At 39.9% G+C, this 15,841-nt stretch overlaps 2 protein-coding genes across 2 annotated transcripts in view; one reads left to right on the forward strand and one right to left on the reverse strand.

Annotated features, from left to right (window-relative positions):
* Window positions 1-7,633, reverse strand: part of rnf13 (ring finger protein 13) — a 61,779-nt gene extending 54,146 nt beyond the window's left edge. Inside the window, exons 1-3 of the mRNA XM_049587721.1 lie at window positions 7,403-7,633; window positions 2,287-2,531; window positions 2,020-2,100 (exon numbers count right to left, since the gene is read on the reverse strand). Of these exons, the coding sequence (XP_049443678.1) occupies window positions 2,020-2,100; window positions 2,287-2,400 (195 nt within the window). The 5' untranslated portion in view covers window positions 2,401-2,531; window positions 7,403-7,633. The remainder of the gene's footprint in view (window positions 1-2,019; window positions 2,101-2,286; window positions 2,532-7,402) is intronic.
* The window catches only part of LOC125895677 (protein ANKUB1-like), a 30,787-nt gene extending 15,782 nt beyond the window's left edge, over window positions 1-15,005 (forward strand). The window contains exons 2-7 of the mRNA XM_049587720.1: window positions 10,238-10,372; window positions 10,671-10,811; window positions 12,189-12,405; window positions 12,598-12,712; window positions 12,833-13,732; window positions 14,074-15,005. Of these exons, the coding sequence (XP_049443677.1) occupies window positions 10,238-10,372; window positions 10,671-10,811; window positions 12,189-12,405; window positions 12,598-12,712; window positions 12,833-13,732; window positions 14,074-14,155 (1,590 nt within the window). The 3' untranslated portion in view covers window positions 14,156-15,005. The remainder of the gene's footprint in view (window positions 1-10,237; window positions 10,373-10,670; window positions 10,812-12,188; window positions 12,406-12,597; window positions 12,713-12,832; window positions 13,733-14,073) is intronic.
* The last annotated feature ends 836 nt before the right edge of the window (window positions 15,006-15,841 follow it).

Raw genomic sequence — 15,841 nt, forward strand, 5'->3', positions numbered from 1 at the left:
ATCCCTCAATACAGAGCAGTGATGTCTGGAAACACTGTCATCACATGTTATTTCACTTTGAGCTTCATTAAAGAGTGTAATTTGAATACAGTAGCTCTACACTGTGTACTCTGTCATTTTCAAGTGCATCTGGCTGCTGCAACACATACTGGCATATGTATTAACTTGAAAAGCATTTAGAAGGTTCTTAAAATTGACTCTGATTTCCGCTGTGTTAACAAACATTACTGAATCCAGCATTATAAAACATTAGCTACATTATTGTTGTTTCCTGTTATTAGTCCGTGTATTTGGGCCCTGACACACCAAACTGATGGTCCGCCATTGGTGAGCATATTTCCTTAGTTTTGCGTCCAGCGCTGGTGGCACTAATCAGCCCTTGCCGGCCCTTGTTGGCGGTTTTTGGCTAATTCAGGAGACGGCAGAGCGCATCAAGGAGAGAAATCACTCTGATTGGCAATTCAGCTCAGTGCATACGAAGAGAAAAGGAAGTGAGGAAAGTAAACAAAAGGCTAAAGCCAAGAAGGCATGAGATTAAAAAAAAAACTTGTTATATTAGGAAAGAGGATTTTTTTTTTTTTAGCACACTGCAAATATCCTTTGATCTTTCAACACTGGGTTTTGTTGTTCATGTGCTAAGTGGCTAACTAGCCTCTTCAATCCATCCTATCTGTCTTCTGGGGCCGTATTCACAAAGCTTCCTTGTACAGAGTCGCTCCTAGTGACGAAATACTGAGATTCTAAGATTTTGATGTTTTCTAAGAATTTCCTCTTAAAGTTAAGACTAGATCCTGGGAAAGACAAAAGTTAGCAACTTAGCCTTTCAAAGAGCTCCTAAGGTGAAGAAACTGTTAGTAGTAAGGAGGAGGACTTCTAAGAGGTTTAAGACTTAAGAGGAGAGGGGAGAAGGCAGAAAGACAAAGAGGTTGGAGAAATATTCTTCAAACAATGAATGACAGTAAGTAAATGAAATGCTACAGATAAGATCGTGCAGAAATAATGTTTGTGGTCAATCTCATGAGGGATGCACACACACATTTCCCACCCAACGCAATAATGCTATAACACCAGAAACACAATGATCACAACACTAAGATATTTTGAAACTGGAAAAACTCAACGGCCTAACAGTGGTGACTTGTGTCTGTCTCAAACTTTCATCAGCAGAGTGATCACACTAACAATGACAACACTTTGAAAGTTTCATATTGTGATGCAGTTTGGTTCAATTCCAGCAGGCTCACAAAAGGGCGGGTCTCTGGGAACCAATCACATTTGTTAAAGGAATGTGTCATACCTAGCAACAAGGTCTACCTCACCTCCTCACTAGGATAAAAGTTTCTGTCCCTTCCTTGCTCAAAGTTGCTCTGAGAATTTTCCTAAATAACTCCTAAGCTAAAACTCCTTACTAAAAATTGTTTAGGCTAAGATAGGAGCTCTCTGAGAGCATTCTCCAAATGACGAATACAGACTACAGCCACCTGCTGGTATGGAGAGTTTTCCTCTCACGCAGGTGCAGAACGTACGTGCTAGTGGGCTGTTGGCTGTAGTCTTTGCGGTGTGTGCAGGTGCAACAGTTTGGCCGAGTTATAGGCGATGTGAGGTGACGAGACAGTCGGTCTTTGTTGCCCTAGTTCTTTGATATGGGTTTTGTGTGTCTGGGTCTTTAAATGACTTGTAAATCATTTTGGAAGTCACAGCAAGTTCAGGTCCAGTCTTTTTCATCTTAATAGTGAAGCTACCCTTTTAATCATATATGGACACAGACTGTGCAAGTAGCTTTGAAGATGTGAAAACAACTTAAACACAATCACATCCTTTTTTATGTTTTCACAGTTAAACATTAACTCAGTGGAGCTGTAAAGTGGGAACATGCTGGAAAATAAGAGATCATATAAACCAGGTCCACACAGTTCCGTGTATTCAGCGCCATACTTGCATTTGGCCATGTCATCGAGCTGGTTTGTTGTCTCTTATTGTCTATTATCAGACAAACACCTCTGACCCTTCCGCACTCACCTTCAGTCCATCGCTGGGTAGCCGATAACCAAACCGTGCAGGCAGGTCCTCGAAGGCCTCTGTTTTGTTGTCGAATGAGTACTGAAAGACAGAAAAATTAACTTAAATTATGTTTGATTCAAGATGTTTTATAAAGGCTGACACATCATCAAAACAATCTGAGGACGTAAAGTGTTTCTGCGTATGTGGGGGTGTAACTGTATTATACTATCATATTATTGTTGTATGTTTCTATGTATCGTTCTATGTGCGCTGAGAATTACTCACTGCGGCGATGTCAGCCTCCACGGGCAGCAGGTTGAGGAAGGCAAAGAGCTGAACAGTAAAGATGGTGTAAATCTGCGTGGCCGACAGCATCAGCATTCCCAGGGACAGCAGCATCTTGGCATCACGTTACAACCCCCAGCTGCTGTGCCACTCACTCATTAACATACACGACCATAAACAAACACAAATGACCACGCACACTGGCCTGCAGTGGAGCTGCTGTACACCGTCTGTTGTCGACACACCTGGAAAAGACACCAAAGTCTACGTAAATTTCTTGAATTAAATACATAAATTTAAACTTTAAATTAATGCAGTGTGATTTTGTTTGGGTGTCTGCCATTGTTAGCCAGTCGCAGTGGCAGTGCACCCTCCTTTCCAATCCTGTGTCTATTTTTTCGATTATCTCACTCCACATGTTCACGCCCTCTGGAGGTGAATGCGAAGTGGAATGTCAGGTTGCTGAACACACGGATCATACATTTCGATACTGATTCAATCTTCTGCAACTGCATCAAAGCAGAGCCGATATTCTGGACGACAGCTTCAGCACATCAACGACAAACCCTCCCCTCAATCTTTCTTTCCACTGTTCATATTTGATAAATTATACAGACAGAGTACCTGAGAAGTGCTGTGAAGCTGCCAGGGTGGATATATCCTGGACTCCTGGACTGGAGTATCAGAACATTGCTCTCTCTTGGATGCTGTTTCTTACTTGTCCTACTTTTTCATTTAAATAAAATACCCCGCAAAAGCAATGTGGACTTTTTGGAGACCACAGAAGACCTTGGAAAAGTACTGAGCAGGAGTGTGCAACAACTGTCCAGGGTTCACACACATTTTTACAAATTAACTAATTTACTTTTCCCTAATATTCGACCACATTTCCATGACTTTAAGTAGAAGAAGAGGATATACTTTATTAATCCCAAAGGCGAAATTCAATTTTTTTTACTCTGCTGTAATATACACAAAGGCTGAAAAACACACACACACACAAACAGGATCTATACGGGCATTAAATGGAAAGATGTCAAAGCGTACGGACTGCCTTGGACAGGTGCCCTGAGCAATTGGGGGTTCGGTGCCTTGCTCAAGGGTGCCTCAGAGGTGCCCAGGACGCCAACTAGCACCTCTCAAGCTGCTAGGCCACAGTCCATACTTAGTCCTGATGGGGGAATTGAACCGGCGACCCTCTGGTTCCTAACCTATGGCCCTATGGATTGAGCTTCTGCCGCCAAATGATCCGTCCACAAGTGGGTTAAAATGAGTAGGCGTATATAGCAATACAGCCACACATTATTATACATACACTTTCCAGGCACTGCCGACAGGCAAACTACTAGCGCTTGCTAACTTTACTTGCTATATATAGCAATAGACCAGAACAGCAAATTCAGGTACTTCACGAAACATTAATACCACGCCCCTTTTTGGGAGACAGAAAAACAACGATCATGTGGATGTCGATGCAACTTGACAAGTGTTTGGATTGCAATTCTGACAAGTCTGTATGCATTTATGTCTTGTTAAACAAACATTTGTTTTACAGATATGTCCAATAACTGTTTTGCGACCTTGCCTGAACCTGAGCGTTCATGCAACCTTGATAAATTAAGGTTAATTGCCATCATGTCCCTTCAGTCTGCCCCCATCTGAATGGATCAGTGATCCAACACAGTGGCTGGATGTTGCTTATCTATACATGTACACATGTCCAGATCACAATACCTGGTGTTTCAATCAAATATATATAATTAACTAAATCACCAGGTATCATCAGGCTGAGTGTTGTCTGTAAATAACCAACCTGTTAATAGCCTGCTGTTTGATTTATAAGCTGTGGTTTAGTTGGAGACGACTGTCTGATGCTGTTATACCATATGACTGTACTGCAGTAGCCTCCCACTCAAGCTAATGTTACATATCCATCAGTAGCAACTGTCACCAGCATCATTCAGTGATTTACCACACTGACAGTGAATATTCACAAATCTTTCGTGCCTCAAATCTCAGTGTGACAGTCTCGGTTAACCTGTTACACAACAGCTTTTCCGCATTATCTCATGATGTGACAGCACTTTTCTTTTCCCCAAAACAGGGTGTGGCCTTGATGATAACACAATGCCGATGTGATCATGATTTAAACACCTTTTTTTACAAACATATTTTAAACAATAGCCAAAGCAATGCGTATCAAACCTTTTTTTCTATTTTCATAACTTCTCCAGGAATTTAATGACTGTGGGAACTCTGATTGTCCTTTGAGTACATCTCCATTAAGCTAGTGTGACTTAGTGTCAGGACTGTCTTGCTGCCAGCTCCTGAAGGACTTCCTGTTCTCGTCTGCTGTGTTTCTTGACTGGCCAGTTGCCTCATAAAAACTGAGTCAAGCTTGAGGCCTAACATCACAGCATCACAGCAAGTTCACAAAGAGGAGGGCAGCATGTGATCAGGTCAGGAGAAAACAACAGCCAGGCTTTAGACCATTAAGCTGTGTTATCACGCTGCAAAGTGGGGAAGGTGAGCTTCAGGATTACATAGTTTGTTGTGTATATGTTGAGGAAAACAAGGAATTTTTCTCATTATACCAATGCACCATGAGTGTGTACAATGCCAGCGTATATATTTTACTGTAGCAGGAAATGCTTCAAACAGATGGGGACATAGAAAAAAAACTTTAGCAGCACCTGTCCTCATTTAATACTAATCTCTACACTGCGTCTAAGCAGCTGGAATCATTTAATTGCTTCAACTCAAATATGGAAAACATGTCAAGATTCATTTTTGCAAAACATTTTCAGACAAATGTTTTCTTTTTCCCTTGAAATGCAGCCCATAACTCACTCTGTTGCCTCAAAAATATTCAAGTATCTTTTAGAAATACACAGTTCAAAATGAACGCTATACATTCAAATACTACGCCATATTAAAAAATACAATTTTATGGCAAACATTAATATTTATGCATGCATTTACATACTAATAATTAACTGATATATCATTGAACCCCAGCTAAGGAGTTGCAGATCTATTAATGAAACCACTCCTGCTTTATCCGTCAAATCTGCTAAGTTCACTTAAAAAATACTGAGGTTCAATTTGTGTATCTGTGTAAAATGGGAGTGGGGCTTTGTTATGTAACTTTCCATCCCTCCTGTCCTACTAATGCTGCTGCTGCCATTTCCCACGAAACAAGGTCTTACACATGGAGTAATTCCAGTAAAGTGTGTCGCTCAGTGAGGGCAGAACCTGATTTCCACAATTAAGATGAAAAGAAAAAAAAAAAAGCAGCTGGCCATCTAATTATAATCACAATTACAAGGTTTGCAGAGAAGCTGTTGGGGGAAATATTTTCTTTTGAGTGCAGTAAAGTCCACCTATAACTGGGGCTGCATGATATGCAAAATAAAAAATCATATTGCTTTCTTTTTTCTTTTTTTTTGACAGACACTGATTGCCGTATCAGTCACTATTCTAATAGGAATGGCAGTGGTTGTATTTCATTTTCACTGACAAAAAAAAAGATGGTGATGGGATGTTTGCTGGTGCACATACCTCATAAGCATGTCCCAATACATACTGGAATACAAACTGTAGGCCCACGCATCTCAGCAGTACCACAGTGCTTCATTTATAATGGTATGTTGTGACACACTTTGCCTTTATAAAATAGTTAGCCATATTGAGATTACAATGATAGTTCGATTAATTGTGCAGCCGTAATTTTAACCAATTTCTTAAAGCACGTCTCCAATTATTAATCTAGACAAAGAAGACAACATGGACAACATTAAAAATGACAACATCATCCCAAAATGCATACATTAGCAGTGTTTAAAAATACACAAGGTTAAAAATTGTAACTATTGATCATTTGAGGATAATAGAGAGTACATTGAGGAGCTATGTCCACTAAAATAATATAATTGAAATGTGAAATGTACCTGATGAATTAAGGTACTTCATTACATTAATGCAAAAACCTTGTGAGTCCAATATTACAATAATGCAATCCTGCCACAGGCATAATGATCTGCAATATTACAAAGAGAGCTGTACATTGCACATATTTGCTATACTGTGAACTTCTGCACAATCCCTGATTAATATTTTTGCACATCCTGCACAAAACAGTACTCTCAAACATTATACTGCACATACTTGTTATTTTATAGTATTTTTTAAGTGTATTTTTCATATTTTTATAGTATTATTTTTATTCTGCATTTATAACAGTTGCAGTACTTTGCCTTTTTTTACATTTCCTCTTGATATGTTTATTTTATGTTTAATGTATGCATCAAAGACCAAAGCAAATTTCTTGTGAGTGAATCCTACATTGTAATAAATGTTGTTCTGATGCTGTATTGTAAACCTTTCATCCTAAAATCTCTGACAGTTCTTTTGTCACATCGCCCAACCCTGATGTTTATTTGCACTGCATGTCAGTGTCATACAACATGTCATAAACCTGTTTTCAAAAGGCAGTTGGGTGTTACCTACGTGCATTCTCTGTGAAAACAACACCTCCCATCTTTGGCTCAATTTCCAATTATACAAATTAATTTTAGATTAAATGTACAAACTATGACATGAGACATGACACCAAATCTGTCTGAGGCAGAGGGGTCCCCTTGATAGCAAAGAATCAAAGGGGAAGTGAAAGCAGCACCCATCATGACAACAGGATGACTAAACATCAAATGACAGGAACCACAAAAAACACTATGAGCTAATGGTGAGATGTCTATATTTCATCTCGACGTGATTAGAGGAACACATATTAATGATAAGATATGCTGTCAACATTGTAAACAATAATCAGACTTCGGAAAATTGCGTTAAACTTTCAACCCCCCAAATTTCAGAGACTAAAGGGGGGTTACAGTTTCAACACCCGACTGTTTTTACAAATATAACCAGCAGCATTAATGTCAAGCGAATTTAGAAAGCTGTAGCGATTTAGCGTGTCGTTATAGACGTAAATAAATGGGTGGTGTAGTGTGTGGAGCTACGAAGGTGTGCAGCTAGCTGCAAAAACAGAGCGTCCTGTACCCGCGTTAGCATGATGCTAATTGAGGTAGCTAGCAGGCTTGTCGTGGGTGTTTACCTTTATAGCTGCCTGGAGGTTTATATCGTCCGGGAATTTAGCAGGTGGCGGTGACAACGCTCTCTTCCACTGTGCATTGTGCTAAGGAACATGTACAGCAGCGCAGATTTTGGCTGGACTTCATCCCGTTTGAACGCTTGCTCAAAGAATATGAACATAAACGTTACAGTTTAATCCCGTCCGCTAGCTTCTTCTTTCATGTGAGAGCGCACACTTCCGCCACATGCACCGCTCCTCTCTCCGCGTCTGATTGGACGAACCGCCTGTCAATCATTCCATTCCGGAAGTGACTCCAGACGTAAACATATCCACGTGATGGCACACACAACCATTTGCTGCCTTTTACAGTAGCATTATATGAACTGTCTGAGCCGAGCAGGCAGCCGATATTTACAGCTTTGTTACAGCTGCACCGGGGCATTACGGGATTAACTGGCAGCAGGAGGGGATATATAAAGAAACCATATGATTTAAGTGGGAAAATGTAAATGCATCAGCACAAATCTTGTCTCCCTCCCACTGAAGACAGTTGACACTTTTGAGTCTGTAGCACCCTCTATGGTAAATGGGTGGTGTGTTTGTTTGTGTTAATGGTTGAGTGCAAGCTAAGGACCAGAGGCTGACAACAAAACTATTTATTAGAGTACTAGTGTGTTACAGTTGTGGAGTTCTGCATGCAGCTATACATGTGTACATAACAGATACTTTGTAGAATAAAGCTTTACATCCTACAAGTTCTCAAGGTTGCAGATTATGGAGAAGTGTGACCAGATAAGTCATTTAAATTTTGGCGAGTTCAACATGCCAAAATGTGAAAGGAAACACTCATACTAATACATGCTTTTAATTTAATTTTCATTACACATTTCTGCTCATAATTATTTTTACCGTACTGCATCACTTATTTAAGTCAAAATTCTGAGGATATCTTAATCATCTCTCCTAACAAAACATAGAAATAAATACCCATAAAATAACACCATCGATACCAATTGATACCAACAATATAAAAGTATATTTCACAAAAGATGAAAGAGCATAATATAGAGGTGTGTAGGAGGAAAATGTCCACGGGTGAGGAAGAGGAAATTACCTCAAAATATCCTCTTATTTGCAATGAACTTCATTAGAAAAACAAGGTTTTGGTCCTCATACTTTCATCACGTCAAGTAAAAGAGCAAAGAAACATTTTCAAAAATATATACAAAGAAATATATAAGTATAAAATATAGTCTCTGATTGGCCTCACCTCAGTATGCATTATCTATATATTCTTTTACATTTTCTTTGTTCTTCTACTTATCCTGATGAAGGTCGAATGACTGAAATGTTATTTTTCTAGTAAAGTTTATTGCAAGTAACAGAACAGTGTGAAGGAATTCCCTTCTATTCAAACAAAGGATAAAAGAATCATTCAAACCATAGCATGAAAAACTACCAAACACTAGACCTGAAGTTTAAAAAATGAGAGATGAGTCTTAAAATTAAAAGCTGAGGGTGGTAAAAAAGAGTGAGTAAAGCAACCTAACGGTAGTATGCCTTTCTTTCATTTCCTTTCATGGATTAAAACATTCTTCTACATGTCTATAATCTAGATTTTGTGTGTGTTCTGATTCATGCATGAAAAAACCCCCACAGAAATCATTAAACTTGCAGGTCCTGCACTTGAGAAACAGAGTAACTGTTTGCTTTAAGCCAAGATGGAACACAAAAACATTGTGGGCAGCTTCAGACTTTAAAAGGTCAAACACAAAATAGCAGTCCCCTGTAAAACTAAAGAACATTACAAGTTACTGTAATGTTCCTCCAACACACAGCGTGTGAAAGAAGTCCTTTTGTTTCCCACTAAAAGGCAGAGTGAGAACTGACGTCAGACTGTGTTGAAGATGTGGCCAAGTGGGGACAGTTTACACTTACTGCATTGTAAGTTATTTTACATATAAAACGTGTAACAACATGTTTAAAGAGCATATTAAATAAGATGTTGAAGTTTACACCTAAGATTTTTTGTCTTGATTTGTCAGATGCACTAATGTACATCCTCTCCTGTATTGCTGTGTACTGTCTTCATCTATACCTGCACTTGAACTTTGTGACTAAGAGCCCACGCATATGTAGTGAAGTCTAATTGCTGCTGTAAAAACAGAGGCAGATCAGGTGTAAAGATGACATGAGACTAAATCTATCAGTCAGTCGCACAATTGTCACGTGCAGCACAGCATTTTGTTACGTCTACAAATGCTGAGATATATTTTTCCTTCTTTATATACTATATAGGCCTGTGTTATTTTGTTCTATGATTGTTTCTTGTCTATCTCTATCAAGTCATTTGAGACATGTTGTAATAAAGAGCTATATGAATAAACTGCATGTTAACAAGTGCCCAAGTACAAGTCAGATAAAGAGAGATAACCTTGCACACACCTATAATATAAGGTGGGATGTTTCCACTACAGCCAACAACATTTTTCACCCTTTTATTCTATATTTTATCTGCATTTCTTGCATCTCAACATGTTTTTATTTAACATTACTTGAAAGATTGTCTTGAGGGTGACAAAAATGTGGCACCTATCAAAAAAACACTTTCAAAATCCACATGCTAAACTTAAAAGTTTCCATGTCACCAAGTAAAAATAGATAAATCAACATCATTCTTCAAAAGCAATTATTAAATGATTTGGATTTAAAAGCATGGTCTTTTGTTGACTAGCTAGATCAAACTTTGCAGACTAGCATGCCTTCCCAAATCCTACCCACCCAGCCCCTGCCCCCCTCCCTACAAAAACTTTGCCTCTGACAAACTGCACCACACACACTCCTCTGTCCGACCAGAGCACCACAGAGGAGCCAAACAGCCGGAGGACAGATGTCCCGACCATGAGAGTCTTCATCTGCTTTGCGGGCTCCTGTGAACCTTTGGACGTTCCTCCAGATCAGACTGTGGGGGCCGTGAAGCAGATGGTGAAGGTAATAAAAAGCTACAGTAGTGGCTCAGGGCCATCACTGTTAATGAACGTTAACTTCTTGACAAGTTTTTACTGCATTTTGAAAATGTGCCTGATGATTTAGACGTCTTACTGGAGCAAAGAGAGTCTTAAAGTGAGTTATCAGTTGCAACCCTGGCTCGGATTTATCACATTTTGTTGCCTGTAATGGTGAAATACTATGCTTTGCTAAAGTGAAATCTTATATGTCAAGAAAAATCTAAATCCTGGTCTGTACTCTGCAACAGCTCCAAACATCCCCACTCTGTCTCTTTCTGTAGGATAACTTTCTGGTGCAACTCTCAGATGACAAACAGCAGCAGTACCTGGAGCTGAGCTACGGCGGTGCAGTGCTGCAGGACAGCTGGGCTCTGTGCGACGTGGGCATCACAAGTGGCAGTGCCATCCGATGCCTGATAAAGGTATTAAAGCATGAAAAGGGTTTAGAGATTTGGAGCTGTATTGGGATTTGCAGTAAATACAATCAGCTTACAGCGATGCACATTGAGAGAGGATGCTGAGGTGCATCTTTGCTGTAGGCTCACACTTCAGACGCTATTTTTAAAATGCTTTACATAAACAGATGATTACAGTGCAGTTACTTTTGAATGTGACAATGTTCAAAATCTGTCACAATCTATAACAACATTCAAATCAGTTAAAATATTTTATAAAAGTGTTTCAAAACTTTCAAACTTTCTACAGTCTTTCTTTTTTCTGCTCTGATGCTGGACCTATACATTGAGGCACTCGCAGTCCCCTCTCACAACATACTATCACTGTCAATTCACTTCAATATACTCTTCATCTTTTAACTTTAGAGCTGCTAAAATTAGTATCTTCCTACATACATATTCATTACTTGGGATTACTTCTCATCAAAGACATCCTTGTTACAGTGAATGAGTTTCATGTCAGACTGGTTCACTGATACGGAACAGGATGTTCCCATGTGAGCGGCAGCTTGGAGGGAAATTACTTTATGGCTGTCTGAGATCTTTAGTTTTTTGTCCCTATTAGTAACTCTATAGTAATGGGACACATTCCAGGCTTGTCACCAGGCAACCTTGTGTAAAAGCTGTCAGTAGTGAGCATGTGTGTGTGTCCCTTTGTCACCTTTTAACATCCTCTCATAAAAATAGTTGTTTTCTATTGGTCTTTTAGTGTCCTGGTGCCATTTCACTCTCCAAACGTTTGTCTTAATCTGGGTCCCTTTGCTTTGACACATCTTTTGCCTCCTTTAATGGGTCATCTCCACTCCTCAAATTTGCACCTATAGATATATACAGTATGTATTCAGTCAAAATCCTTTGCATGCAAGCGGTAAATCTTGTACAGAGCTTTTGCAAGGAGCATTCCAGGCTCCAGGTAGGTAGATAGATAGATAGATAGATAGATACAGAGGTGTCCAGCAAGAATGACTGAACAGAATGAATAAACTTAAAAACACAAACAGACAATAAAGAATCAGGCATTTATATACTTACAACACCTACATGATTTTCAAATACTATAAGGTGGCTCTTAATTTCATGTGATATACATAACGTCAGCCACAGAGTGGCAGCAAACTCCTCTTTGATCATTGCTTGTGAATTACTTTTGCAATACAGAACATAATTTAAAAAAAATAAATAAATAGATGAGTGATTACAATTTAATAAGCTGAAAAGTGAAAATGAATGCAAGAAACTTAAAATTTACTTTTTGGTTTAGATAGACAGTGACTACATCTTGTGTCTATAGTTACTCTTTTGTCCTATTAACCTAACTGCAAGACCATTCTAACTATTTTTCAGAGTGAACAAAGGCCTGTGATGCTCATGTTCAATGCTGTGACAGGAGAAACCTTACCAATTATGGGAAGTGAGGCTCTTCTGCATATGTCTGTTGCAAGACTGAAAACTGTGGTGTCCATGCAGAGTGGCCTCCCTGTCAGCGCCTTCAGACTGAGCACACTTGCTGGTGTGCAACTCTACGACTGCAACCAACTGCAGGACTACGCCATTGAAGTGGGTATGGCCCACTAACAGATCTTAATCTTCACATGAACAAAGAAACAAGGAAACATGCACATAACAATGACACTTTTAGGGTTTTTTGTCCTATTCAAAACTATTCACTCAAGATTTTGAAGCTTAAATTGAAAAATAAATGAATCAGAATTATTTTGAAATCCATACAGTTTTTCTTTTATTTACAACAAAGGCACTACTCTCCGTTTGGACACATGGGATGGATGGGTGGAGTTCCTCCAGGGTTGCCTCCTGGGCCACAGATCGACAGTCCAGAGCCACCTATCAGAGAAGAAGCCAGTAATGAGGTCAGAAATTCCTCATGTGAATTCAAGTGCGACAGGTCTGTTGTTGTGTAGCTTATCCATAATGAGTCAGGGTGCAATCCTACAGACAAAAAGTGAGTCGTTCTTGTGCTGCTTTTCCAGGTTCCAGCTGCAGGTAGCGCTCCATATCGCTGCCTCCTTAGGGCACCTGGATCTGGCAGGCTGGTTGCTGGAAAGGGGGGCACATGCTGAGGAACCAGTAGGAGTCCATCCGTACCGCCAGTGGTGCCACCAAACCGCCCACCAAGACACTAGAAAGTGTCCCATCCACATTGCTGCAGAGAGCAGCCAGCTCCTCATCCTCAAACTCTTCATCACAAACAACCTTTTGACCCTGGCTTGTCAAGACCCTGGAGGTCGTGACACTTTGAAAGTTGCTATTCAGCGTGGTCACAGGGATTGTGTGCGCTACTTAGCCAACAAGCTGTGCTCAGTGGTATCCCTGCCAAACATGTCACTGCCCATGCGTATCTACCTCCAGATAAAGCGCTGGGTGAGTTTAGGGCAGAAAAAGGCAGCCTCCAATCGAGACCAGTACACCAGTGCTGCCTTCAAAGCCAGGGTGGGGGATACGCTGCTCGTGGACGGCTTCAACCAGCCAAACATGTCTTCCAAATCCAGGAAAGCTGTGACCAAACCAAGCAGAAGAAATGAGGCCAAAGCTTTGCAGCCCTTACCTCCCACCAACAACTTACTCTCAGCACCTCACCTCCCCAGCCTGCAGGCAGTGAGCCCTGCTGACTGTAAAGAGATGCACAATAGCTGGAAACAAGATGTTAAAAATAGAGAAGAAGGCCTATTGAATGAAATCAGAAAGGACGACAGCAGCTTATTCAGGAGCAAGTTCACACTCCCACCAATCAGAGAAGGCATTCCGAAGCAGGTGTTTATTGGTGCATCACCAACATCTTACCATATTCTGACTGGGTCTCTGAAGTCCTCCTCTCAGCACGGTGGCCGAACACCAAGAGAAAATGCCATATACTGCTGGACTATAGCCAGGTCTCTATTTTTTGTACTATATTGTGTGTTCATATGCAATAAAAACGCATCATGATGGGTAGAGATGTTCTGATACCATTTTTTCCTTCCCAATTCCAATACCTGAACTTGTGTATTAGCTGATATCGAGTACCAATTTGATACCACTCTAGCATTGGGTTTCAAGGTTCAAGGTGCTGCATATATGTTAAAATCAAGACATTGCTATAATTACTTATGGAGCTTTTGTAATGAGACATAAAACAGAGGCTGTCAATTGGCTATTTTTTGTTTTACTGTAGTTATACCACAAATCGGCTTTAACAGCTTTAATATACTGTGGGTAATGCTTTCTTTTGCAGTACCTTCACAGAGAAGCCTTGGTTGAAGCAGCTGAGCATAGCACGGACCCTGATCAGGAAGCGTGTCCACACCATGGCCTGATACTCTCATCCAGATCTCAGCCCAACTGCTCGTTGATCTCCTGTCGGCTGCCTGAAGAGCTGTTGACGATGAAGAGTCCTTCAGAGTGACAACCGAGGAGTGTATCTCAGGCTATCTGACATTAAACTCCTCTGTCTTTATGTGCTCAGTTGAATCTCTGCCTTTTATTGCTTTTAGCAGAAGGAGAGACAGACATCAAGGATATAAACATGTAGTGATTATTTTTTACAACAAGCTGAAGGGTAAATGGATGAAATTTTTATATTTGACAAAAGTCCAAGTAAGGACTGACTTGCCTTTAGTTGAAATTCAAGAGCACTAACACACTGCATCCTCTGCCCTCACTATGTGCGCAGGTGGGCAGCTATGCAGCAAGCTAAACACATTTCCAGTAAAGGTTTTAGTGGAAGCAATTTGTGAGACTGGGAATATTGATTTCAAATTAAAAAAAACGCTGAGTTTACATAAACAAGAGTTTGACCAAAGGTGTTGTAAAAATAATCTGACCTACAAACACTCTGACTTTGTGGAAACCACCTTCACTGTGCAGCCTTTCTCTTTAAACAGAACTGAAGTTGGTACAGCCTGAGCTTTCTTTCTTTCTTTCTTTCTTTCTTTCTTTCTTTCTTTCTTGTCTCGTGACTCATCTGTCTGCTGTCACTCATTTTATGGGGACTTCATGTGTTGTGGGAAATATAATCAGAAAAATGATGTCATTGTCATTGCAAGGTGGGAGACTGTACAGATATGAATTAAACAGGGGTTTAGAGCATGGAGTAAAAGATGATCAATTGTAGTATGCTGTTGTTGGCATGAATAATTTAGATTATTTTGCATTTTTGTTAATTAAAGTGACAGTTAATGTTTGAAAGAATATTGCCTCTTATTTGGGTGTATTTGTTCAAGCAAGTTTTTTGGGGGGAATGTAAGGAATCATTACAAATGTACCCCAGTGAGATGTCAGGATACACAGATACCCCAGGAAAGAAAAGAGAAGTGTTTTTAAATGTAAATGCAAGAAGAGGATAAACATTTTGTTTATGAAAATTTGAATTTCTATGATTTCTTGTTATTATAGAGGAAACAGCCACTTCTTAGGCCTACAGAGGTTGAGTGTTTCGTATCTAAAGGTCCAGTGTGTAGGATTCAAGGGGATTTATTGGCAGAAATTAAATATTAATGATAAGTTTGTTTTCTTTAGTGTATAATCACCTAAAAATAAGAATTGTTGTGTTTCTGTTACCTTAGAATAAGCAGTTTATATCTACATAGGGAGCAGGTCTTCATCCACAGTGTCCACCATGTTGCACTGTCATGCTTCTACAGTAGCCCAGAACAGACAAACCAAACACTGGCTCTACATAGGGACATTCATGTTTCCGTGTCAACCACTGTAATTTACAGCCCCTCCGCCACGAGCAGCGGCTGTAAAAACACAGATTTTTTTAATACGGAACTGCTCTATTCTATGTTTTTTTTAAACTGTTTTAATCAACTGGTCCATTTCTTTTGGAAAGGAAGAGACCTCTGTGGTTAAATCAGCTCCCGGAAAAATCTCTTACACAATGAACTAGAACACTCGGAGAGTGCAGACCTCCGCCCCAAGCAGCTCGGATTTCCCGCCATTTTATTATTTTATCCACTTCGCATCAAACAATCACCACCAAAATTTTATCATCTGTTCCT

Source organism: Epinephelus fuscoguttatus, linkage group LG10, assembly GCF_011397635.1.
Source record: "Epinephelus fuscoguttatus linkage group LG10, E.fuscoguttatus.final_Chr_v1".
In the NCBI taxonomy this organism is placed as follows: domain Eukaryota; kingdom Metazoa; phylum Chordata; class Actinopteri; order Perciformes; family Serranidae; genus Epinephelus; species Epinephelus fuscoguttatus.